The 25561-nt window shown below is 49.7% G+C and overlaps 1 protein-coding gene across 3 annotated transcripts in view; it reads right to left on the minus strand.

Annotated features, from left to right (window-relative positions):
• Positions 1–1927: 1927 nt before the first annotated feature.
• Positions 1928–25561, minus strand: part of MORC2 (MORC family CW-type zinc finger 2) — a 95755-nt gene continuing 72121 nt past the window's right edge. For 2 of the 3 annotated variants that reach the window (XM_065568250.1, XM_065568252.1), the window contains 14 exons: positions 20958–21098; positions 19828–19982; positions 19551–19679; positions 18538–18643; positions 14063–14195; positions 13126–13200; positions 12619–13005; positions 11906–12052; positions 11765–11819; positions 9417–9558; positions 8937–9128; positions 8741–8834; positions 7632–7820; positions 1928–2262 (listed from right to left, as the gene is read on the minus strand). In XM_065568250.1, coding sequence (XP_065424322.1) covers positions 2194–2262; positions 7632–7820; positions 8741–8834; positions 8937–9128; positions 9417–9558; positions 11765–11819; positions 11906–12052; positions 12619–13005; positions 13126–13200; positions 14063–14195; positions 18538–18643; positions 19551–19679; positions 19828–19982; positions 20958–21098 — 2014 coding nt within the window. In that variant the 3' untranslated portion in view covers positions 1928–2193. The remainder of the gene's footprint in view (positions 2263–7631; positions 7821–8740; positions 8835–8936; positions 9129–9416; positions 9559–11764; positions 11820–11905; positions 12053–12618; positions 13006–13125; positions 13201–14062; positions 14196–18537; positions 18644–19550; positions 19680–19827; positions 19983–20957; positions 21099–25561) is intronic. The other variant, XM_065568251.1, reaches the window with a different exon arrangement.

A 25561-nucleotide genomic window follows, 5' to 3' on the forward strand; every position in this document is an offset into this window, starting at 1 on the left:
TGTTGCTGACATCCTTTTAGCATTGTCCAGCTGTTGGACCTGTTGGATGAGGGGCCCGTAGGCTTTATTATTTGAATCGCGGTGGAGAGTCTGATCAGGGCAGTACATCCTGCTCCTGTTTGCTACAGGCCATGAAGCCATTAGAACAGCAGTTTGCTCAGCAGGAAGTAGTTGGTAATAATAAAAAATAATAATATATGCCTATCTCATAGAACTGGAAGGGACCCTGAAAGGTCATCAAGTCCAGCCCCCTGCCTTTACTAGCAGGACCAAGTACTGATTTTTTGCCCCAGATCCCTAAGTGGCCCCCTCAAGGATTGAACTCGCAACCCTGGATTTAGCAGGCCAATGCTCAAACCACTGAGCTATCCCTCCCCCTTGTTAGGAAAATTATGGCCCTCCAATGATTTGTAGTGCCGCAGTGCCTACTGAGGCCAAACACCTGAGGTTTTTGGAGTAGGGTGAGGGTGCAGGAGAGGGAGGCTGAATATGTTGGGAGTTGACACACTTCTCAGTGATCTGAGAGTTATAACACAATCTCCCTTCTTGGTTTTTGCTTGTAGGAAGAGGTCACCTTGAGCATGCCGCTCCTGCTAGAATGCCAGTGCCTCTCCCAAGAGCTTTTCTGTTAACACTATTTGCATTTCCTAGAGCAGTTTTGGCACAGAGCGAAGAGCAGTGATGAGGCTTAGTGAGCACTGATGGCTATTGCATAAACACAGTACCAGCATGCCTGGGGTGCCCACTCTGTGACAGACCCTGGCCCCCACCACAGGGGTTCGCAGCCTTTTCCTTTCTAAGGCCCCTGGAAACATGCTCTAAAAACTCCAGGGGCCACCTAAGCCCAATGAAGCTAAGATGCTCAGGCTTCATCTTCAGCCCCGGTTGGCAGGGCTTCAGCCCTAGGAGGTGGGGCTATAGCTTTCTGTCCCAGGCTTCAGGGCGGCTAACACTGGCCCTGCTTGGCAGACCCCCAAAGCCTTCTCGTGGTGCCCCAGGGGGCACTAGACCTCTGGTTGAGAACCACTTTTAAATACAGCCTCCAACCCCCGCATTCGAGAGGCTAGGGCTCTTCCTTGCTGCTGAGCTGGGGCTGGGTGCAAGCCAGTGACTCAAAGGGGAACGGCTCCATTTCCAGTGCTCTGTTTAAAAACAACTGGAAGAGTCCAAGTGGAGCAAAGCAAGAAAGAGCCAAGGGCGTGGCACTTAGAACACAGGGTCAGCTTTATTTTGAGCTGGTCCGGGAGTCCATCTGCCCCTTGCAACTCACATCTCACAATGGCAGCCCGGGTGACGACGGTGCAACAGGGGGCTGTAGAAGTGGTAGGAACCTTGCACTCCAACCCTCGCCCTTCCCTGCGCTGAGAAATCACAAGGTACCAGGACCCCCGCAGGCTCAGTCCCCTTCCTGTGAGCCTCTTCTCCCCCCCCCCCTCCATTAAAGCATCAGTGGGTCTAAGTTTCCTGGGCCTGCTAACAGAGCCCCATGCCCCATGGCTGTGTAGTGAGGACTCTGAAAACCTCTCATCCATGCTCAGCTACAGAGTCGTTAAGGTTCAAGCCCCACCCCATCCATGGCGAATGTGTGCGCCACTCCCTTTGTGTAGACAGACACCCTGGCTCTGAGCCTCCTTTGGCCCAGTTACCATAGTCCTGAGGTCCACGTCCCATCCAGCTTCTGCTCAGTGCCTCGAGGCCTCAGAATAGGCGTTTCCGTTAAGGTGGTGCTAGATTTTTCCCTTCTTTATCTGAAGAGGCATCAGCTACAAGGTGCTGGATAGGATGTTCTGGTGCCAAGAACTGGGCATAGATCTCCAACATACCCCAAAAGGAAAAAGGTTCTTGCATTGTTACTGTACTTAAAAAACAAACAAAAAACACCCCCCACAACACAGCTGACCTCCCGTCAGACCAGGCACAGTTCCTGTTTCTTTTAAAAAATAAATATTTATAAACAAAGGGAAGAGAGTTGAAGAACTACAATGTTAAAAACTGTCCTGCCAACAGCACCAATGTCTTTTGCATGTAAAATCACAAGAACAGGTTGTACACCGACACATCAATATAATACACAGTCGAACGGCCCTCCCCTTTCATGCGCTGCTCGGGTCCCCTCCACTGCAGGACTCCACACCTCCGAGATCACAGGGACCAACTCCTCCATGCTGCTCGCCAGTGCTGGGTCGGGACTGCTCAGTCTCCCTTGGTGATCAGGTCCTCAATATATGCATCCAGCTCATCATCAGTATTAATATCGATGTCCTGAAACCAAAGGCGCAAGAGGTTACTTACCTGTAACAGGAGGTTCTTCGAGATGCATGGTCTCGTATCTGTATCCCACTGAGGGTTCACACATGCGCCATGTGTCCAGAGCCAAGAATTTGAAAGTAGTAGTGTTCACTGGTATGCACATCTGCCCTTGCTTCGCCTCATGGTTTGTCCAAGGTAATAAAAGGCAGGGCGGACTGACCACAGCCTCAGTTCCTTCTCCCCCACAAACTGAACAGATTCGCAGCAGAGGGAAAGGAGGGTGGGAAGTGGAATACAGACAGGGAGCACACATCTTGAAGAACCTCCAGTTGCAGGTAAGTAATCTTCCCTTCTTCGAGCGATGGTCCCTACTGTATTCCACTGAGGGTGATTAACAAGCAGTACCTAATTTGGAGGAGGGTGCAAGGAAGAGGATGGAATGGTGCACCGGAAGACAGCTGTGCCGAACAAGGCATCCCTCCCAGAGTTTTGCACCAAAGTGTAATGAGCAAGGAAGGTTCGTACTGAACTCCACATGGCTGCCCTGCATATGTCTGAAAGCGGTACATTGTGAAGGGTGACCGTAGTAGATGCTTGAGCTCTTGTGGAATGGGCTCTCTCCCCCCAAAGAGTGGAGGCTGTCCCAATAACCAACAGCAGAGCATAATACACCCTGAAATCCACTTAGACATCCTCTGTGTGGAGATTGCCTGCCCCTTAATCCTTTCAGTGACAGCAATAAACAGTCTAGGGGACTTCCTCAATGGTCTTGTCCTCTGCAGGTAGAAGGCCAAGGCCCTGAGGAGGTTGAGGGAGTGAAGGCGCCGCTCCGCTGCTGAGGCATAAGGCTTCGGCAAGAAAGCAGATAAGTGCATGGGTTGGTTGAGATGAAAGCAAGAAACAACCTTTGCAGAAACTTGGGATGCTGGCGCAGAGGAACTGTGTCACTATGGAACACAGTGAAAGGGGGGGTCTCCCATCATTGCCCCAGTTCACTGATCCGTCTCACAGGAAGTAATAGCTCCAGGAAGGCACGGAAAGGAGGGACAGGGGACATGAAGCCAGTGGCTCAAAGGGCAATTTCATTAAATGACAAGAGAACAAGGTAGGGGTCCCATTGGGGAGCAATAAGTTGAATGGGTGGGGAAGGTTCTGAGGAGACCCTTTCAAAACCTGGTAGTCAACAGATGCGTAAATAGGGAGTGCTCTTCCACGGGGGAAGTGGGGGGGATGGAAGGCACTAAGAAGAGGAGGTAGTCCAAAAGACAGGGAAGTCCTCAGGGACAAGGCCCCTCTATTGGGCCCAGGAGGTGTAGCGCTTCCACTTGGCCCACTAGGAATACCTTGTGGACTCTTTCCTACTGCTTGAGAAGATGTCTTAGAATTATAGGACTGGAAGGGCCTCAAGAGATCCTCTAGTCCAGTGCCCAGCACTCACAGCAGGACTAAGTATTATCTAGACCATCCCTGACAGGTGTTTGTCTAACCTGGTCTTAAAAATCTCCAGTGATGTATTGCCAACGAACATTCCCATTCTAGCAAAGATGCCCAACCAAAAACCCAAGCTCTGAGATGAAGGATCTGTGGATCAGGATGCCTGATCCTGCTGCCATGTTGCATGAGCAGCTCCAGGAAAGTTGGCAGAGGAAGCAGGGGAGAAGCTGACAGGAGAAGAAGATGGGGAAACCAGAACAGGGCCTGGCCAGAAAGGGGTGATCAGAATAATTGTGGTCTTCTCCCTTCTGATCTTGTGGGGGACTTGTGGCAGCAGTAGTAGAGGGGGAAAGGTGTAATTGATCCAGTCTGACCAGTGGAGGACAAGGGCATCGCCTTGGGAATGGGTTCAGAGCCCCCCCGGAGCAGTACGTACTGCACTTGCTGTTAGTGTGGGAGGCAAGGAGGTCCCTGGTTGGAGTCCCCCATAGGCTGAAAATGTCGTTAACTACCGTGTTGTGAGGCTCCCAATCGTGATCGACTACGTATTTTCTGCTGAGAGAGTCCACAGTCATGTTCTGAGTCCCCAGAAGATAGGCTGCTGACAACAGGATCTTATGGGCAATGCACCAATCCCATAGATGAACCGCTTCCACACAGACTGTAGTTGACCTCATGCCCCCTTGTTAGATGATGTAATAAATGGTGGTGGTGTAGTCAGACACAATGAGAACATGATGAGAGTGAATGGACAGAAGAAATGAGAGACTCTCTCCATACCACCTGAAGCTCCAGGATATTGATGTGCATTCTAGATTCCCGAGGGATTCAAGACCTTTGCATCATGTGCTCACCCATGTGGGCACCCCATCTGGCGAGTGATATGTTCGTGATGATCGTTGTGTCCAGGAAGGATGGGAGGAAAGGCATCCCGGTGCAGTCCTGGCTCAGGTCCATCCACCACCGGAGGGAGGAAAGCACCTCGAGGAGAGGGGTGGGGGGGAGAACTGACAACAGAAAGTCCATAGTATGTCACATAGGTGAATAGACCTTCTGGAGCCACAGCTAAAGACGGCCAAGTCGAAGGTGAGTGAAGGCGATGACATACGTGCAAGCTGCCATGTGGCCAAGGAGGGATAGGCAATTCCTGTCCGGAACAGAAGGACCGTTGACTACTCAAGTGACGAGTTCCTGCACGGTCTGGGACCTGGGACATGTTGAGACCATGCTGATGGAGGCCCCTATGAAATCCAGGGACAGTGTAGGAACCAGAGTTGATTTTTCGACATTTACTGTTGTAGTTATGTTCCTGAAGTGGGGATAGGGTCAAACCCTCTCTTGCTGAACGGGAAGATTCTGAATGTGGATATTGAGGCCAGGACCCCCAGTGCAGCCAACAGGATGGATCCAGCAAATGCTGCAGAGGGCCCCATGGAGTGGGTTACTAGTGGCTTCTCTGCTGGGGGAGAGGAGGGTACTGCTATGAAGCTGGAGACCCCTTTGGGTAACTTGTAGTGGCAGTAGCGGATGGGTGGCCCTTGTGCTCCATCCAAATCCTCTGATGATGAAAACTAGGATTTCGGTTCCAAAGGTGGTATTGTTGGAACCCTATAAACCAGTGGTTCCCAGCAAGGGTCCGGGGCCCCCTGGGGGGCCGCAAGCTGGTTTGGGGGGGTCCGCCAAGCATGCCTGGCGTTAGACTAGGGCCCAGGGCAGAAAGCAGAAGCCCCACCATGGAGGACTGCAGCCCGGGGCCCTGAGCTCCAGCACCTGGGGCTGAAGCTGAAGCCTGAGCAACTGAGTTTTGCGGTGGCCTGGACAATTATCACCGGGCAATTACCCTGCTTCCTACCCTTAATGCCAGCCACAGCTTTTATACGGAGAAAAACAATTGTTGTGGTACAAGTGGCCCGTGGAGATTTTGTAGCATGTTGTGGGGGCATCAGAAAGAAAAAGGTTGAGAACCCCTGCTATAAACCATAGGGGAAAGGATAGAAGCACAATTCGACTGAGTTAAGTCTGGGCTGGAGATTGTACTTCCCTAGGCACAGACTGTAGAGGAAGGCTTAGGGACCTCGCTTCCCCTATAGCGAACCATTCATGAGGCCCAGGCGCCATCTCCAACCTCTCCAGAGTCAGTGGCATGTGCTCTGTAGCTGGAAGCGGAGCTGGAGCGGAGGACTGTTTCAAAGCCGCCAGTTCCCTTGACTTAGGGCAGGCTGACTTGGAAGGTGTGTGCGTCTTGGTGCTCGGTACTGGCCGATCCACTGGCCTGTGTGATTTCTTGTCATGCTTGTGAGCCTGCGAACGCACAGCTTCTCCATGGCTGCAACTCGTGGAGGGTGCGTCCTCCTCCTTGGGCCTGGAGGAAGACTTACTGCTGTGCATATGGCATATGCTTCCTTGCCTCTCGAGTAGACCCCAGCATGGGGTCCGTTGTACTGGTACCAGCAGAACTGGACTCGATCTCCGTGGTCAGAGACGCGTTCTTGGGTTTCTCAGGCTGATGTACAGCGGGGGTGCCCTGGCCTGGATCTCATTGCAGCTGCATGGAGACCTCCATGAGGTGCTTCTTGAGGGAGAGAGCCCGCCTTCCTGGTTACAGCTTGGGAAGGACAAGCAGATACTACACCTAGATGAAATGTGGGCTTCTCCCAAGCAGTAGAGGCAGCGTTGTTGTTCGCTGCTGATTGAGAACAAGCTTGGGCAGGAGGCGCAGACCTTAAACCCTGGCATCTTCGATATAATCCAGTACAGGTATGGGTGCTGGGTTGGGGTGGAGAGACAGGTAAATGGATTCCCCAAAGTCTCTTATCGCCTAAAAACTTCTACTAGACACCAAACTACAGTAAAAACAGCAAAAACTAGGCTAAAACCAACTATGTAAAACTCTGACTTTTTTTTTTTTTTTTTTTTTTTATTAAAGTAGGTATGACTCAGATCAAGTGGCGGTGAGAAGGAACTGAAGATGTGGGCAGTTTGCCTCGCCCTTTGTCACCTCAGACAAAACCATAAGGCAAAGCAAGGGCGCGTGCGTGGGCCAACTGACACCACCACTTTCAAATTCTCTAGCTCCGGATGCATGGCACATATGTAAACCCTCAGTGGAATACAATCGGGACCATCACTTGAAGAAGAAGAGATGTTACGGCAGATACATCGGGGGCAGGGGATGGGAAGCAGGGAGAGAAGTGCTGTGATCTCTCTCTTCAGACGACTCTGCAGCAACCCTTGCCATAACTTTCCTGTCAATCCCCCTCAAGCCCAGCCTGCAGGACTCATTGTTATTCCAGGAGTGAAGAACTTCACGTTTACACTGCAGATGAATACTTACCGGTAGTACTACCAGCTTTCCTAGCTGTGGCCTCATTAATAGCCAACCAGGCCCCAAAGCCTATCAAAGCCCTGATGCTCCCCCCTCCCACCTTACAACCCTACACTCAAGTTTCCACATCAGACACCGTCCTGCTTTAGAACTGGGCAGAAATTCTCTCCAGAGCACATCACCACTTCTTAACCAGTCCCAAGGATTGCTACTGAGACATATGAAGCACTCTCTCCCCCCAGGAGCAGAGCACAGAGCTTCTTCTACACACATGGTCCCTGGTGACACAGAAAGCCAAAGCCAAGGGATGTTTCTCCTCTGCCTAGCTGTTGGTATAGTCAATGACACCTGAGGACACTGGGGTGTAAACCAGAACTCCCCACTCACTCACGCAAAGGGCAGCATCACGGACCCACACACAAGTTATAAGACAGTGAAGAATCAGGCTCTGGGAATTTAACCCCACCTGCAACACAGAACACTGAGTTACTGAGGACCAAAGACAAAGCTGGAATGTAATCAAGTCGTGGACTAAGTGAAGTCCTAACTTTCCCCAGCATCTCAGCTGGTCCCAATCCAGTGGCACTCAGTAATTCTAGTCTGCACCTGGGGTCTCACCCACCTCCTGCACTTTCTGCAGAAGTGCCACAATATTAGTCCTCAGTTTCTGCAGTTTCTCCTCTGTTTCCTTAAGTTTTCTCTCTGAGCTGCGGAGGTTTTCCTCACAGACTTTGGCCCGGGCGTCAGCACGAGTCTGATAGGAATTGCACAAGTTCTGCAGACCCATCTCGTACTGTTTGAAATATTCTTTCTGTGGGTAGACAAAAAAGTGAGTCAATACGCTGTGACAAGTGGCAAGATCAAGCAACACCAAAGCCCCACGCCCAGCAGAATTCCCCCAACAGCTGCAATCTGCCCATAGTAATGAAGGGAACTCCAGATGCCGACCTCTGATACTGCCTGGGAAACAATAGAAAAAGAGTCACCAGTTACACTGTTCATTTCTGGATTTTACCATAGAAAGTTAGCAGACAGACAGGCTGCCCTGTTCCTCCAAGAGCAGAGCCCAAAGCTCAGAAATGGACTCTAACATGTATCCTTCCTCACTCTGCAGCCATAGAAGTCCCACACACCCTGCTCCCACTGTTCCATTGTAGTTTCCTCCCTGGTTTACTAGTAGAAGCATCCAGGCAGAGCTAATATAAAGTTGATTTGCCTAGCAAAGGACATCAGCATCTGATCACCATCCATCCCATTTGTTTTACATTATGTAAACTGTGCCTTCATTTACCTGATTAAAAAAAAGAAGAAAGATGGATGGAAAACCCCTGAGAAAATCCAGTAATAAAACTGAAAGCTTTGTTTCACAGGCTAGTTAAGGTTACCTTGTGACAACAAAGTCCTAGCATTTCTAAACCTGGGCAGCATGACCCTCAGTGGATCAAAAGAGGCACTTGCTGGCTCACACTGCATCTGCTGACAGAGGGATGAGGAGGGGGAGAAATCAGCAGAACTCCATGATCTTTCACCATTTGGCATCCCAACAGATCTTCTCTGAAGAGCGATGATTTGGTAAAATAAACGTTGTGTTCACATTTCCTCAGGAGGATGAACACTCCAGAAACATCCATTTGACCCCCCTATTCCCAAAGCAGAGAAACCCAGGATCTGAAAATTTTCCATTTGTAGACCCAGCACAAGTTTAGAGTAAAAGAGAGGCACTGAACTCACCAGAGGAAAAGCCATCAATTCTTCTGAACTCATGGAACTCAGCTCCTTCTTGGAGATGGGAAAATTTGGAGGTAAGAAGTACCGCAAACAATTCCTACCCAAGAGAAAACAAGCACCCACAGGTAGCGTTTAAATTCTTGTTTGGAGATTGAAATGTTCAGAAATGGTAACTGCTGTGAGCACCAAATAAACCCACCGGAGTGTCTGGACTAGTAAATCCACAGTCTCCTGGTTGCTGCTGGGACCGGTGGTGTCTGGCTCAATTCGGGCACAGTCTGAGGTAGACGGCTCAGCTACAACCTCCTCTTCTTCCTGCTGTGTGTCTGGACTCTGATGCTCTGGAGAGGGAGGCTTCATCAACCGTACATCCTCACTGCCCTTCTCTACCCTAGGGGGGTAGCAGGGAGTCACATACTAGCCAGACCCTGTCACTCTGACAACAGCTCCTAGATTACACCGCTTCTTCCAGAGCCACCCCCTACATACAGATGCCTGTTCCCTTCACAATCACAGAGCAGCTTTCTCCAAACATTCCCGTGTACACAATCTTCCCAACGTAAGAACGGATTATTCCTCTCTTCAGCACCTGTGAAAATATAACAGGGTCCCCCCTCTCCTCCCTGTTGAAGGGGGAGCATCTCCAGAGCTCCCGCAGCCAAAGAGAATGGTTAATTACCAGCGATCTCTTGGTGTGGTGTCTGTAGGTACGTAATCGAATTTCACCTTCCAGCGTATGGCATGCTTGCCCATCTCCACAGCCGTGACACGGCCTGTGAACCATGCCTTGTTCACTCGTACCTCCACATGCAGCCCTTTGTCTGAGACACAGAAGAGTAGGCGTTAGGGGGTTTGGACAGAGGCTGAAAGCACATTTCACACAGCTTTTTCAAGAGGGAAGCTCATGTTTCCTCAGTACTCTGCTGGGAATGAACCCAAGTTTACGGAGGCGACGCTCCCGAGCTTCCCAGGTGTGGGGCGGGAAAGACTTACCGATGAAGCAACAAGCTGCGACGTGGGCCTCGTCGAGGCAGTAAAGGCACCTCTGATGCTTGTCGCTCACAGAGAATGAGCACGGGCAGGAAACACAGTTCTTAAACCCCAGAATGCGGGGCATAGTCCCAGGGGAAGAAAGGTCCCCGAACTAATGCTAACTTACTTACTAATTAATTAATCCATCTATAACTACTATATACACTAGCAACAACTATATACAACTACCTATGCAAACGGAGAAGGTCACACACTCAGTCAAGCTAAAAGTGCAAAGGGACAGGGGTTCCTATTCAGGCCATGTGGTGATAAGAGGGAATTGGAGAGGAACCAACCTGCACAACCTATTAGCCCCTCAGCTGTGAGCAGGGGCGGCGAGTCGTATGGGCCCATGGTGCCCAGGCTTCACCAATATTCAGGGGCCACGGGCCTAGCTCCACCAATGTTTGGAGCGGAGACTCTCCCTCAGCCCCGCCTGCTGCCCCCCCCGTGCCTCCCCCGGCTCCCCCTGTGCACCTCCTCGGGTCCCAGAGCGTCCCTGCCTCTCCCCTGCAGCTCCAAGCTGACTCTGCTCCGCTGAGAATCAACTGCTGCCGCAGGATCCTAGTGCCCCCACCCCCATCCACCAGTGGCAGGGCAGGCTGCCCTTACCCTGCCCTTCCGCCTCGGACCCTTCCCTTTTCTGGTGGGACCCTCCACCAGCACAGCCCCCCTACCCACAGTCACTGCTCCTGCCCCACGCTGGACAAGAGGAAGCCCCAACCCTCACCCCCAGTGAGGGGCAGCAGCAGGGGAGGAGGTGCACATGTGATGGAAGCCCCCCCAGGCACCCACCACAGGGGAGGTGAGGAGGCTTCCTGTACCTGAGAAGGGGTGCAGTGACAATGGTGCGGGGTGAGTGTGCTGCCGGGGGGTGGGGGGGCCCGGGGGGGCCCTCCCCCAGAGCTCACTGCTGCCAGCGGGGGGAGGGTTGGGAGGAATCCTCCTCTCTGGCCCCAGCCCCGGGGCAGCCTGCCTGCACCCCAAACTCCTCATCCCCGACCCTACCCCAGAGCCCACACCCCCAGCCAGAGCCCTCACCCCCCACGCCCCTACCCTCTGCCCTAGCCCTGAGCCCCTCCCACATCCTAAACCCCTCATCCCCAGCACCCTACCCTCTACCCTAGCCCTGAACCCCTCCCAAACTCCCCTTCCCCAGCCCCACCCTACATCCCTCACCCCAACCCTCTGCCCTAACCCTGAGCCCCCTCCCACAGCCCAAATCCCTCATCCCCAGCCTCACAGCCCTCACCCCTGCAACCCTCCTTCTGCACCCCCTCCCACCCCCAAACTCCCTCCCAGAGCCTGCACCCCAATTTGCTGCCCCAGCCCAGGGCTTGCACCCCAGACCTCCTCCCCCGACCCAAACTCCCTCCCAGAGCCTTAGGCAGGTGGGGAGCAGAGTTTGGGGGCGGGGGGTGTGGGTTCTGGGCACCACCAAAATTGCTATAAACCTGCCACCCCTGGCTGTGAGCACAAGGGGACACATGACGCATGTGTGGGTCAACGGACACTGCTAAGGAAAGCTTCCAGGCTCAGGCGCATGGCATCCATGCACACCCACATATGGAATACATACAGGGACCGGCACTCAAAGAAGAACCTAGAGTTTTCACCACCCTTCACGTGTCCGGGGAATGGGACATGAGTCACTCCCCTTTGTGGAAGTTTTTCTTGTAACCCACGACACGGATCGAACTGCCTGGGAACGAGTGAGGGGGCTACACTCCACAGACAGCCCTGCTGACCCTTTGCGGCAGTACACTACAAACAGGAGAGCTCACTGATTCATGCAATAAGGCCCAAAGCCCCCTTCACCGTTAATATAAATGTGCAGCCCAGAGATTACAGGTCCCAGCATGCCACGTTTCAGCACGGTCAAAGCAACCTTAGCCACAATCAGTTAAAGTGTATGTAAATTCCTTGGGGTTGGGCAAACCATGGTCACTTCTGGCACAAACATGGTAACTCCAAGTTTAATGGTTTGCTCCTCACCTTTTTGGGCTTTTTTCAGATCTGCTAGTTCCTCCTCCCCTGCACTGTCTGTGAGCTGTAAGCATAAGGAGCTCATGTTAGCCATCGCCCAGGAAGATCATGAGAGCTCACTAGCCACAGGGAACCCACTGCAATCCTCACCTCAACCACCACCTCGTTTGAGTCCTTCTTCTCCTCTTTCACTACCACAAATTTGCCCCGTTTAGTTTTCTCCTTCTTCTGCTCCACTTCTTCCTCAGCTCCATCCTCCACGGTGTTAAATGTCCTCTTGCGGATGCTGGAGGCCTGCTGAGAGCAAGTGATTTCTGGCTGAATCTCAAGAGTGCCACCAACCATCCATTTCAAGGGGGTAGGCTTTCACACGAGCTCAGTGCCTCTACAGCCACCTAAATAAAGTAGCCAGGGTTTCAAAAGAGCTCAGCACCCAGCAGGTCCGGCTAAGGACAATGGGAGCAGCTGGGTGCCGAGCCATTTTGAAAATCTGACCATAAGACTTTCTACAGAAGATCCTAGCACATATCATATCACACATATATCCACCCATGTCACAAGGGATAGCCACGAATACCACCAGTATCCTTCATCACCATGCACCTGTTGCCATGTTTCTACCCCATGCAGGGCAATCACTGGGGTCTCACAGCAAGCAGCTGGGGCAAGTGATCCCACTGAGGATATATCGTTGAGCTCTCCCCTAGCACAGTATGGTTCTTCTATCCTATGCAATTAATATAGTGTGCGGGGAGGGGTCTCTCACACCTGGAGGTGAGGAAGATGCTGGGTAAACACTGGGTTTGTCCAGGTTGAGGGATAGGGCTTTGATGATCTCCCATCCTACCAAATAACAGACTCACCTGGGGAGGTTTGAGTGCTGCAGGTTTTTTCAGCACCGGCGTCTTTACAATTTTGGGGCTGGGAGTCTCACGCTGGCTCATGGAATTCTGCAGAAGCATGGGGGGTGGCCTCCCCGCCTGGATGGGTTTGGCAGGAGTCCTGACAACTGTGCTGTTTGACTTTCCCGCAGTCACAATATGCTGCTGTGTCCTGGAAGTACTAGCTTCCTCCCTGGATAGCACACTTGCCAGTTTGGGGGTGCTGATGGCTGGCCGAGCCAGGGGGGCCTTTCGCAGTTGGCTGATGGACTTGGGGGGAGGCGGCGGCGGCCTGCTGGGAGCATTTTTAATTACATCAGGTAAAGGAGGAGATCGTGGGCGTTGAGGTCTGCTCAGTGATTGGGAGTCCTGAGAGAGGAGAGTGCGCAGGATAGAGGAAGAATAAAGAGTCAGGAATGGCTCACAGAATAGTTCAGTATGGTACTGGAACACACAGGTCTGCAGCAGTATAGGAGCTGTGGTACTTACCTCCACGATAGGCCGTGTGGTCACTTCTAGAGGCAATTTCTTCAGGTCAGCCTGGGACCGGATTGGAGTTGTTTTCTGTGGTAAAACAACAGGAACAAGGTCATTTTAAAAGATATCAGTGTTTCCCTGAAACCCACCCTGTTAGCAGGTGGTGATCGTGCGGGGAATGTTAAACAGGTACTGCTGGATCACTAAGGCAGGTGGCTCACCACCCCATCTAACTATAAAAAAATGTGGAGCGGCCCAATAAAGAGAGGACACAGGCTGTGGACTGCTCAGCCCACAGGGAGGAGTCCAAAAAGAAGCGAAGCCTGAAGACTGAGCTGAACTTTGTTTTACTGCTGCTCGTTTTTTTACTAAAATAAACCCCAGGAGGTTTGAGGAACAGGATTTGGACTCTACGCCGCATATGTTCTCCAGTTCCATGATGCCTCCATCATCCAATTATTAAATTTTCAAATAAGCACCTTCATGCTTTCTCCTTTGCTGACCCTCACACGTGGGAGAAGCTCCCCATAAACATCCACAAAACGAATGCACTAACCTCCTTCAAAACACTCCTTAACATTCTCTTTTTCCATTATGCCTACAAAAAACTTTACAGTGGCTAGTCTGCTGGTATGCTAAGCCTACTGCCTATCATACTGACCAGCATTGTCCTTGTTTCCTTGTACTCTCTAGTCTATCTGCATCTATCTGATGTCTTGTCTTACACTTAGATGGGAAGTTCCTTGGGAGAGTGAATGTCTTTTTGTTTGGTTTGTACAGAGCCTAGCACATGGGGGTCCTGATCCTTGACTAGGGCTCCTAAGTACTACGGTAATACAAATAAAATGAGAGAGGGTTGAGAAAGACATTTAACTCAGCAAAATTCATTTGCCCAAGGAGGCGTCTCAGATTCTCTCTACCATGCTCAGCTCTAGGTCTCTAGATTCACCTGCAGAGCCTCCAGTTTCTCCTGCTGCTGGCGAATTTTCTCCGTCAGCTGCTTCTGCTTCTCCTCTTGTGATCTGAAGTCCTTTTTCAGTGTTCCCAGGGGCACCTTCTGCTTCTGCTCTGAAGCTTCACACCTACAATAGAGGTATAGATAATAGACAAACTCAGCAAGAGACCAAAACGTGACTTTCAACAAGCTTTTACAGTTAGGGAGAGCAATATTGGCCTCAAAGAAACCTAGTTGTTTCCCTACTACTGCAATACCCTAATCTCAAGAACAATCAAAGATTCACAGGTTTTAGCCAGCCAGAAATGCAAACACAGAAGCTTACTGGCTTTACAATTGAAGGGTTAAAAACATAGTCTTTAAAACACACCTGTTTATGCTGGGAGCTCACTGGCATGAGCCACCCATTCAGAGAGCAGGGGCCACACAGGGAAATGCCACAGTTAACTATTCCGGCCAATGTTGCCTCCAACTGTCAGTTCCTTCATTACTGCTGACAACTGAGGAGATCCCTCTGGCTACCATCATAGAGTCCCTTTTAACTGGTTTTCCATCTATTCCTGAATTTTAAGCTGACTGGCACCAGTTTTCTTGCCCATCAGTTCTACTGCAGAGGGTGATATTTTGTGGGTTAATGATCTGGTATTTCTCTGTTTTCTGTATAGAAACACTGCCGTGGCTACCACAAACCCCATGAAAGGTCTCTGTGGTGCTTCTGCTTGGCAGCCTCGCTCACCTCAGACTGTCCTCAAACATACTCTACACTGATGGTTGTAGACCCCACACTTGGCCTGTTATGCATATGTCAGACTCCAGCGGCTTAATTTTTACTGCAACCGGACTGGTGTAGATGTGTGTCTCGTGGTTTGCACTGGAGTTCACAAGCTGTGGAGACCGAGCTTCACCAAGAACACCTGAGGACAGTGAGGACTCCTCGTCCCTACACCAGTACACCGAAGGAAGAGCATTAAGGAAACACTTGTGCTAGGGCAGTCTCCCTTGAGGAGAGGACAGTAGAAAGTGGTCGATGTGGTGGACAGATCAGTGTTCTCCCTCATGCTAACGAACAAAGGGGAAGGGTGATGAGTAGCTTGAACCATACTATGAATGTTGTCCCATGGCCATAAATGCATTGGGAGTACCCAACACATGCATTAGAAAAATCTCTGACCCAAGAGATCCTTGTGGAAGCAAGCATCACTGGGACATCTGCAGACAACATCTAGGCCTCTCTGATTAACAGGCTGGTGTGAAGCTATTATAGTTTACTGGATCCTTCTCTTTCCTGAACGTCTACCAGGGTCCTTCCTAGTTTAGGTACTGTATTTAAAGCACATTGAAGTCTTCTTCCCCAGCGGATGCAAAAGGTGTTCCACCAGGCAGCCCAGGGAAAATATCCAATTAGGAATGGGTTTACAAATGCTGCCCATTCAGATTACAGTGATCAGATGTGTCCACCTGCGCTGCAAAGCCCACACAGACACACGCTACACCCTGGGATCCTGGCAGCTTTGCTAATGAGAACACACAATGTTTTGGAGAAGAGGGCAGTCCCCGTGCCCTAAGGACTTTCAGACACTGGGTAATCCAAAGAGTGATGCCCTCACTCACATGGATAATCAGCCCACTGCACCGTGTATAAGGAGAACATGGCTGCAGACAGTTGGAGTCCATTAATGATATAATCTCATGAGTAAATTCTTAATCAGAGAGTACTGGATCAAATCTTCCTCCAGTGGGAATACCAGAGGTGGATCTCTTAGGCTGTCTGTGCAGTTTTTTATTCTTGGCTTTAGGAAGAGACTGTTTTAGCATGGAACACTTCTCTCCACTGGGGAAGGAGACTCCTCGCTGCTTTTCCACCTGTGACTTAGGTAGCAATGGTCCTGGAAAGAATTCAGGAGGAACTGAAGGATCCGATAACCCAACAGCCTCACGTGGGCCAAGGCAGTCTGGTTCCTAATTCTGTGGCAGATACCCAAAGATGAATTTATCAGGCAAAAAGTCTAGCCTCAGATCCTCAATCAAAGCCAGTGCACCTCGCTGCCCCCAGCTTAGCAGCTCTGTCCCTGAGAACTTGGCTCATAAAAAGGCAAAGACCTTCAAACAAGTGAGATCAAGCTACCAGTCCCTCCACTGTGCATGTAAAGGTTTACAGTGGGGTGCAAACAGGTGCACAAGGTCTTTTCTTGTTCTACACAAAAAGACTGCTTTGCTATTTTGTCACTTCTGAGTACAATTTAAAGACCAACTCCACCTTGTCTATATGGTAACTGTTTCAGCCTAGGTAAAAGAGCATCTGACAAAGCTAATGACAACTGCTGAGCCACTCAGTACCTGCAAGTTCAAGTTTCTTACATGGCAGATCATATTCCTAGTGGCAGTGTCTTTAGCTCGAAGAGCTGCTAAGTTTCAGGTACTAATAACCCACCTTAGAGGAGATTTTACAAGGATAAGTCTGATTCATCACAATGTCTAAGTTTTATCCACAAGGTGGTGTTAGTGTTCCAACCTTAATAAACCTATCATCTGTCAACAAACTGTTCACACCACAGGCCTATCCCAGCGAGCCCTCTTCCACACTCTCAGATGCAGTTAAGTCTGAAGAATTCTACTTGAAACAGATTAGAAGCACCAGAGTTCACGCAACTCTTAGTTTACTGGATATCAATTCTTAGTGTATGAAGACTTCTATCGCATTCCACACTATTATTGCCTAACTCATGTTTGCCTCATATCATAAGCATCATTTCCTGCCAGCCCCAGCGATGCTGCAGTGTACAGAAGTATGCACTCGAGCGATGATTCACCCCTACAGAAAAGGAATAGGTCTCAATTTTAAGTTTCCACAAAACCTCTTTTCAAAATAGGGAGCACAAGTTCTCCCACCTCCTAAAGTTTTTATTTAATTCAGGAACTTTCTTATTCTGAGCTAGCCAAGAAGGCTATTTTGTTCAACTCATCCTCAAGTCTTTCTGTTTTTATACTTCATGCTTGTCTGGAGGTTTCTCTCCTTCCCCCAAACAAATCATCAATAAAGCTAAATTCTGGCTTACTTAATATGGCCTTTATTACTGCCTGTGTAGTTCTTCGCTTCCATTTGAAACACCCCTTGAGCTACTTATTTTCCAAGAGTGGGAATCCTATGATAATAGCATATTTAAGGAAACAGAATTACAGGTAAGTAATTTATCCTTCTTTAAAAGACATCTCAGAATTCTCTTATCCACCACCCCTCTCTAATAGGGATGTGGAATTTTCTTCCTCCCTGGAAGGTGAATCTGTCATTGAGACTGCATGGGTGCCAGTGTTTTTATGGAGGTGCTGACCAACTCCATAGTTAAGGCTGAGTTCCATTTTGCACTTAAAGCAGGGATTCGGACTTTGTTTTTATGAAAAAATACAACCCACCCTCCCCAAATTTGCAGTGCTTACTTTGAGTACAGAATGAATTAATTGAAAACTACTCCTTTAAGAAAGTTAGCACCTATGTCAGACTTTTCTTTTCCTGGATATTAACAGAATTACGCACACGTCAAACTTTCCAGGTAGTTAAAATTAATTTAATTTATCCAGCATTTTGCAACCCTTAACTTGTACCTCATCTTTGTTCTATGGGTGCCCCCAGTAATTAGCCCAACACCACTCTTCGCTTCAGACATCCCAACTGAAACCAACAAAGTGTGCGAGAGAGGGGGAAGCGGGAAGGTCCCCCCAGAGGAAGAGTGTCAAAGAAGATAATCCCCTCATTTGGGTTGCCGCAAACAAATTAGGTCACCTAATGGTAACGTTGTTAACTAGTTTCAGAGTAGCAGCCGTGTTAGTCTGTATCCGCAAAAAGAAGAACAGGAGTACTTGTGGCACCTTAGAGACTAACAAATTTATTAGAGCATAAGCTTTCGTGGACTATAGCCCACTTCTTCGGATGCATATGCTTTCGAAGAAGTGGGCTGTAGTCCACGAAAGCTTATGCTCTAATAAATTTGTTAGTCTCTAAGGTGCCACAAGTACTCCTGTTCTTCTTATTGTTAACTAGTTCACTGAGGCTCATTTTCAGTAGAAACATCCGGATTCACTGGGATTGTGGTCAGAATCTTGTGATGTAGGCAGAACGCCATCACCTACCCAGTCAAGTGGGAAGGAATTTTTCTCCAGGGCAGATTGGCAGAGACCCTGGAGGTCTTTCGCCTTCCTCTGCAGCATGGGGCATGGGTCACTTGCTGGAGGATTCTCTGCACCTTGAGGTCTTTAAACCATGATTTGAAGACTTCAATAACTCAGACATAGGTTAGGGGTTGGTACAGGAGTGGGTGGGTGAGATTCTGTGGCCTGTGTTGTACAGGAGGTCAGACTAGATGATCATAATGGTCCCCTCTGACCTTAACGTCTATGAGTCTATAAGTGCCCAAAACAGCACGGCGAAGGCACATTAATGCCAATTCCCTACCATGGCCCTCACTCATACTCACCTATCCTGCTCAGGGTCAGGGTTCATGGAGCACACCCAAGTATCCGGGTATTCCTTCTCCACGGAGCTCAGCTGGAATGGGAGGGTCCGCCATTTCAAACACATATCTGTTACACAGAACACACGATACAGTCAGCACACAGATTATGAGCCTGTTCTCTGGGTCCACAGCAAGCCCATTTGGCCGTTGAGGCCCTCACAACTTCTCAGGGCATTAGTCTGGTGACAACAACCCTTTCCAGCTGCTGGAGCACTTGGCATCGGGGACCAACTTCCATCTCCCTCCAAGACACTCCACTGTGTTGCAAAGTTTTGTTTTCTTTTAAAAAACAAAACCAAAACAATCAGAAAAATAATGGAAATGATCATCAGGAAGGCTGAGACCCATCAATGCCCAGGGTCTCCTTTAGTGGCAAGAAAGGCAATTGTGTGGGATGTTCCCATTTGATACTCAGGCTATTCCCACTCAATGTTCCAAAGGGAGGGAACACTCCCCAAAGTCCTAGAAAATGCAGCCGTGGGTGGGGAGGGGTGGGGGGAAGAGAGCGGGGGGGAGGGGGGGGAGAGAGAGAGAACTGAAGTGCAGTTCTGTCCTAGTGAGGGACTGTAAAAATGGCCCTGTGAGACTTTATGTTCAGCCACCAGTGATGATTACTCAGTATTCCCAGCTTACAGTTAAGTCTCCTTTTTTTTTTTTTTAAATAAGCTGCCAGCCCCCAAACTTCTCTCTGGGCTCTGAATGTCTGGCTTGTGCATCGTCACCAGTAAGATATTTGGCAATTAGAATTGAGATTACAAATTAACAATCTGGTTGATGAAGCATGAGTCAGAAAAGAATCCAGCTCCCAGAGCTGTACTGGCTTAGCTAAGTAGCAGAAAAACTAAGATGCTAAAAACCATCTCGTGTCCATGAGCTGCTTTGTCCTCTGAACAGTAGTTTCTACTCCCTAGCCCACATGGCAGAACAATCTCCTAATCCCAGCCACCCTGCTCCCTCTGCCTGGTCAGACGCACCGCACTGAATTGTGGTAGGGATCTCCATGGCTCGACGGCGTTTGTAGCGCAGATCACTGGAGGGAGGCTGGTTCCAGTTTGCTGATAAATAGCCAAATTCATCCCAAAACTTGATTATACCTCTCTGGGCTGCACAAAAAACAAAACAAGAACATTCATCATGCTGTCACTATCAGCAGCATGAATATCAAGTCCTCCTCTGGTAAGCTCAACCCTCTGTCCCACCAGCCATCCAGACTCCCCTCCCCATCCCTGTAAAGTTGTGAAGCCTCATTACCAATAGCAACATCCTTCCAGTACTGAGCCAAGTGGTCCCCCATCGCCCTCAGCAAGTGTCGATACTCTTTAGCATCTGCGAAGTCCTGTTTATTGTGGGTGGGCTCGAGAACCAAGTAGGGTATGTCCACCACTCCTACCACTCCACCACATGCCCTGGGGGTGAGAAACAACCTTAATACACTGTCCACTGCTAACATCCACCAAGACACTTGTCCAAGGGAGCAGCACTGAACAGCAACCAGTTGGCTCACTGAGTACATCCTGCAGCAATATGCGTTTCAGACAGTGAAACTCTGGTGCTGTTTTTTCCAATATTAATGTAGTATCAACCCCTTAACACCACAGATTTAGGGCTGTATTCTGAAAAAAGTTTTCTACTGTCAAATGTCTATTCCTGGGAGAATTCTGCACCAAAAAATTAGAAAATCTGCACGCAATATTTTAAACTTCTGCATATTTTATTTGTCAAAACAACAATATAATCATCGGGAGTCCCAGTCACCGTGGGGCTAACAGCAGGAATATGGCTGGCCTGCCGTTACTGTTCCCTGCACAGCTGGGTTGCCATTCTTTATTCCACATAGAAATCACAAATTCTGCAGGAAAAAATAAAATTATGTGTGGAACATTAATTCTGCGCAAATTCTGCATTGCACAGTGGCACAGAATTCCAGCAGGAGTAAATCTCTTTGTTTTCCTCTTTGTGCACAAAAAGGGATCTTTGCTTTCAAGTTCTGAATGTTCAATTAGTCCCAATAATCCTGCCTTGCCCCAAGGGTTAGTCTTGTTTGTGACACAGGCGTGGTTAGTAAGTTTAGTGAGGAATTGTCAACTTTTATTCGGCAGGCTTCTCTGGGAAGGGCCCAGTACCAAATGCTGGCACAGAGCAGAAAAACCTTATGTCACTGCAGGGCAAACTCCCGTCTCTGGATGCAGAACTTTATCTTCACTGGGAAATCTGGGGCTTTAAAATACATAATAAAACAGAACAGACTAGGACTGTGGCTGATACTGAATGACTGTACTGTATCTGGAGGAAATGGTTCATGCTGCCTCTCTAGCTCTGGTGTACAAGCCAATTTCGGTCCTAAGCAAAGGGAACTCTGAAGATTTCTGAAAGGAACTCACATGCCACCCTCCAACTGTGGGCCGACCTTCTCATACATCTTAATCAGCCGACTGCAGTTATAGATGAACATGCCATCCAAATCCCGCTGTTCGATATTCACCCCGAAGATGAAGTTCAACTCTTTAGGCTCCTTCAGTGCCCTGGAACAAGAGGCATCAAGAATCAGAAACCTCCATGGTATACAGAGAAGAAAACCCCTCCCCCCCCCAAAAAAGTGACCTAGACCAGCTCTTTGCCACATCCAGAGACATGACATCAACAGCCATAAAAACCCCACTACTTGTGTCCATTCAGGACTTACAGGAGTATTTCCTGATGATGTCACTGTTTACATTTTTAAAAAAATATTTACTGAATGCAAATTACAGGTTCATTTTTGCAACACTGACATGTACATTTGTTGAGCTAACTACAGATCTGGCAATCCATAATTTTTGACGTTTTAAGAAGGGGCCATAGTTCTGGCTTCTGGTCCAAGTATTTTTCTTTTAAGCTGTCAAGGAAAAGGAGTTAGAGTTGATCAAAGTCTGTAACTTGTCTGTATGTTTTGTAGCAGATTATGCCCTTTAATGGTAACACTTTCATTGTTTCATGATTTGTGGGTTGCAGAACATGCTAACTATGCTTTGCAGGCAAAACTGGACTCAAAGGTTTCAATACATACCTAGCACTATGCCCGACAATTTCAGTACATAACCCTTGGATTTCCTGGGGATGAGGGCTTATTTTATTATGAATACTTATTCTGCAATACCGTTCCAATAGATTTCAAGCTGCAGACACACCCACACAGCACACAGAGCAGAGCTCCTTTCTGGGCATTATGGGCCAAATTTTCAGAATTCCACTTCCATATAGGTACCTAAATAAAGTGCATGGATTTTCACCAAGCAGCTTCCGTGAAAATCTGTCTCCAGTTGTAACTGCTGAACACTTTTGAAAACCTGACCACACATCTTTGACTACTGGGGATTATACCAGTTGGCATGTAGAAAAAAAATGGTTACACACCTTCTCGTAACTTGCTCTTTGAGATGTGTTGTTCATGTCCATTCCAATCAGGTGTGCGCGCGCCATGTGCACACCAGCCGGAAGATTTTTCCCTTAGCAGCATCCATAGGGTCAGCCTGGGCGCCCCCTGGAGTCGCGCCTTCATGGTGCCCAATATATAGCCCTGCCGACCCACCACCCCCTTAGTTCCTTCTTGCCGGCTACTCCGACAGAGGGGTAGGAGGGTGGGTATTAGAATGGACATGAACAACATAGCTTAAAGAACAACAGTTACAAGAAGGTGAGTAACCGTTTTTTCTTCTTCCAGTGCTTGTTCATGTCCATTCCAACCAGGTGACTCACAAGCCCAAGTTTAGGAGGTGGGGTCAGAATCATCCACTTATTGTAGCACCGCTCTCCCAAAGGCCGCATTGTCTCTGGCTTGCTGGGTGATTGCGTGGTAAAAGTGTGTATGGAGGACCACATTGCTGCTCTGCAGATTTCCTGGTTGGGAACCTACGCCAGGAATGCCGCTGAGGAGGGCTGAGCCCTGGTGGAGTGCACAGTGATTGAAGGAGCAGGCACCTTTGCCAAGCGGTAGCACTCCCATATGCATGACGTGATCCATGACAAGATACGTTGAGGAGACAGGAAGACCTTTCATTCTGTCCGCTACTACCACGAATAACTGTACCGATTTTCTGAACGGCTTCATTCTCTCGATATAGAAGGCTAGCGCACTGCGGATACCCAGTGAGAGAAGCCTTTGCTCCCTGGTGCTGGAGTGCAGCTTAGGGTAGAATACAGGGAGGAAAATGTCCTGGTTGACATGAAATTGGGAGACAACCTTTGGGAGAAAAGCCGGGTGAGGCCTGAGCTGAACCTTGTCTTTATGGAATACAGTGTAAGGGGGCTCTAATGTTAGGGCCCTGAGCTCAGACACCCTCCTAGCTGAGATTATCGCTACCAGAAACGCCACCTTGTATGAGAGATAGAGCAGGGAGCACGTCGCCAAGCACTCAAATGGTGATGCCATAAGTCTGGAAAGGACCAGATTGAGGTCCCAAGCCGGGATAGGCTGTTGGACCTGCTGGAATAACCTGTCCAGACCTTTAAGGGAACGTCTGACCATTGGGTTTGCAAAGACTGAGCAGCCCTCTGTGCCTGGGTGGAAGGTGAAGATGGTGGCCAAGTGAACCCCTATTGATGACATGGACAGTCCCCGCTGCTTGAGAGGGAAAAGATAGTCCAGTATAAGTGGCACTGACGCAAGCGTCGGGGATGGAAGATGCTGCACAGACCAGATTGAAAATCTCTTCCGCTTGGAAAGATAGGTAGCTCTCGTGGAGGGTTTCCTGCTACCAAGAAGAACTTGTCTGACTTAATCAGAGCAAGAGAGCTCCACTGAGTTCAGCCATGGAGCTTCCACGCTGTGAGGTGGAGCGACTCGAGGTTTGGATGTTGGAGGTGGCTGTGATCCTGCATTATTAAGTCCGGGAAGAGCAGCAGGGTGACCGGGGTTTCCACGGATATTTCCAGGAGTGATGTGTACCAGTGCTGGCGGAGCTATCAATATTACTAAAGCTCGGTCCCTCCGAATCTTGAGGAGCATCCTGTGAACGAGAGGGACAGGCGGGAACGCGGCTCCTCATGGGCGAAGGAACGTGTCCGTGATGGAGCCCAGGCTGTGACTCAGGAAGGAGCAGAATTGCTGACACTTCCTGTTGCGTTGTGTAGCAAACAGGTCTATTTGGGGAAAACCCCACCGATGGAAACTGAGTTTACTATGTCCGGGCAAAGGGACCAGTCGTGGCCATGAAGCGACCTGCTGAGATGGTCTGCCAGCTCGTTCTGTATTCCAAGGAGGTACAATGTTTGGAGGTGTATCGAGTGCTCTACACAGAAGTCCCACAGCATGAAAGCTTCCTGGCAGAGGAGAGAGGAGCATGCATCCCCATTTGTTGATACAAAACATTGCCGTGGTGTTGTCTGTCAGGACTGATACACATCTCCCTGCTAGGTGATGTTGCCCAGGGACCGAAACCTCGCTTCTGGGAGGTATGCCCTGGCTTGTGTCGAGCCCAGTACTGCCCCTATGAACTCTTTTCTCTGAACAGGGGACAGCGCTGATTTCCCTTCGTTTAGAAGGAGACCCAGTTCGCCAAACGTCATTCTCAGGAAGCCGACCTACGCCTCCACTTGAGACCTGGAGCGGCCCTTGACCAGCCGGTTGTCGAGGTATGGGAACACCTCTACCTGCCACTTGTGCAGGGACGCCGCCACGACTGCCATGCACTTGGTGAACACTCGAGGAGTCGCTGACAGGCCAAAACGGAGGAGTGAACGGATAGTGGTTGTTGTTCACCACAAACCTGAGGTATTTTCTGTGGGGCGGAATTATTGCTATGTGGAAGTACATGTCCTTCAAGTCGATGTTGGCATACCAGTCTCCTGGATCCAGTGAGGGGATAATGGAGGCCCAAGAGGCTATGAGGAACTTGAGCTTCTGCATGAACTTGTTGAGTTCTCGCAGGTGTAGGATGGGCCTGAGCCCACCCTTGGCTTTTGGTATTAGGGAATACCGGAAGTAGAAACCCTTGCCCCTTCGCTCCGGAGGAACCTCTTCCACTGCCCCTAGAGAGAGAAGCGAGTGCATCTCCTGAATAAGGATTTGCTCGTGAGAGGGGTCCCTGAGGAGGGATGGGGAAGGGGGTTGGAAGAGCGGGAGGGCACATAATTGGATGGAGTATCCCCTCTCTACCGTGCGTGATACTGGACCATGCATGGTAGAAAGGAGATAGTTGGGACGAAAAGGTAAGGTGCGGTAGATCCAGTTCTTGTATTGGTGCACCGTCCTTGACCGCACGCTCAAAAGGCCGGTCTGGGCCAGGAGGTGGCTTGGGCTGGCCAGAGCCCTGGCCCAAGGACTGGTGCTGTCTTTTCCTGCCGCTCCTATTCCTCCTCCGAGAAGCGTCCTGCTGGTTCTGCAGTTGGTAGAACTATGAGGGAGGCTGAGGCCAGAAGTGCCTGCGCTGAGTGGCAGGCATGTGGAGGCCCAAGGACTTGAGGAGGGCCCTTGAGTCCCTTAGACTGTGGAGTTTTTTGTCCATTTTATCAGAAAATAGGGCCGAACCCTCGAAGGGGAGGTCCTGGATGGTTTGTTGTACCTCATAGGGGAGACCAGAGACCTACAACCAGGAACTCCTCCTCATTGCAACCCCTGTGGCCGTTGTGCGGGAGGCCAGGTCTGCCGCATCCAATACGGCCTGTAGGGAAGCCCGAGAAATTAGTTTCCCTTCCTCCACCAGTGCCAAGAACTCCGCATGCAAGTTCTGCAGCAGCAGCTCTGCAAATTTGGTCATCGCGCCGCCAGTGTTATGCGAGTATCTGCTAACAATGGCCTGCTGGTTCGAAATGCGAGCTGCATTTCCCCAGTGGAGCAGTCTTTCCTCCCCAAAAGGTCTAGTCTTTTAGCATCCTTATTTTTAAGAGGAGGGCCCCGATGGCCCTAGAGCTCACGCTGGTTAGCTGCATCAACCATCAGGGAATTGGGGGGGTCGGGAGTATATAGGTGCTCGTATGCCTTTGAAGGGATAAAGTACCACCTCTCATT

The sequence above is a fragment of the Chrysemys picta genome, chromosome 15 (assembly GCF_011386835.1).
Source record: "Chrysemys picta bellii isolate R12L10 chromosome 15, ASM1138683v2, whole genome shotgun sequence".
Classification (NCBI taxonomy): Eukaryota; Metazoa; Chordata; order Testudines; family Emydidae; genus Chrysemys; species Chrysemys picta.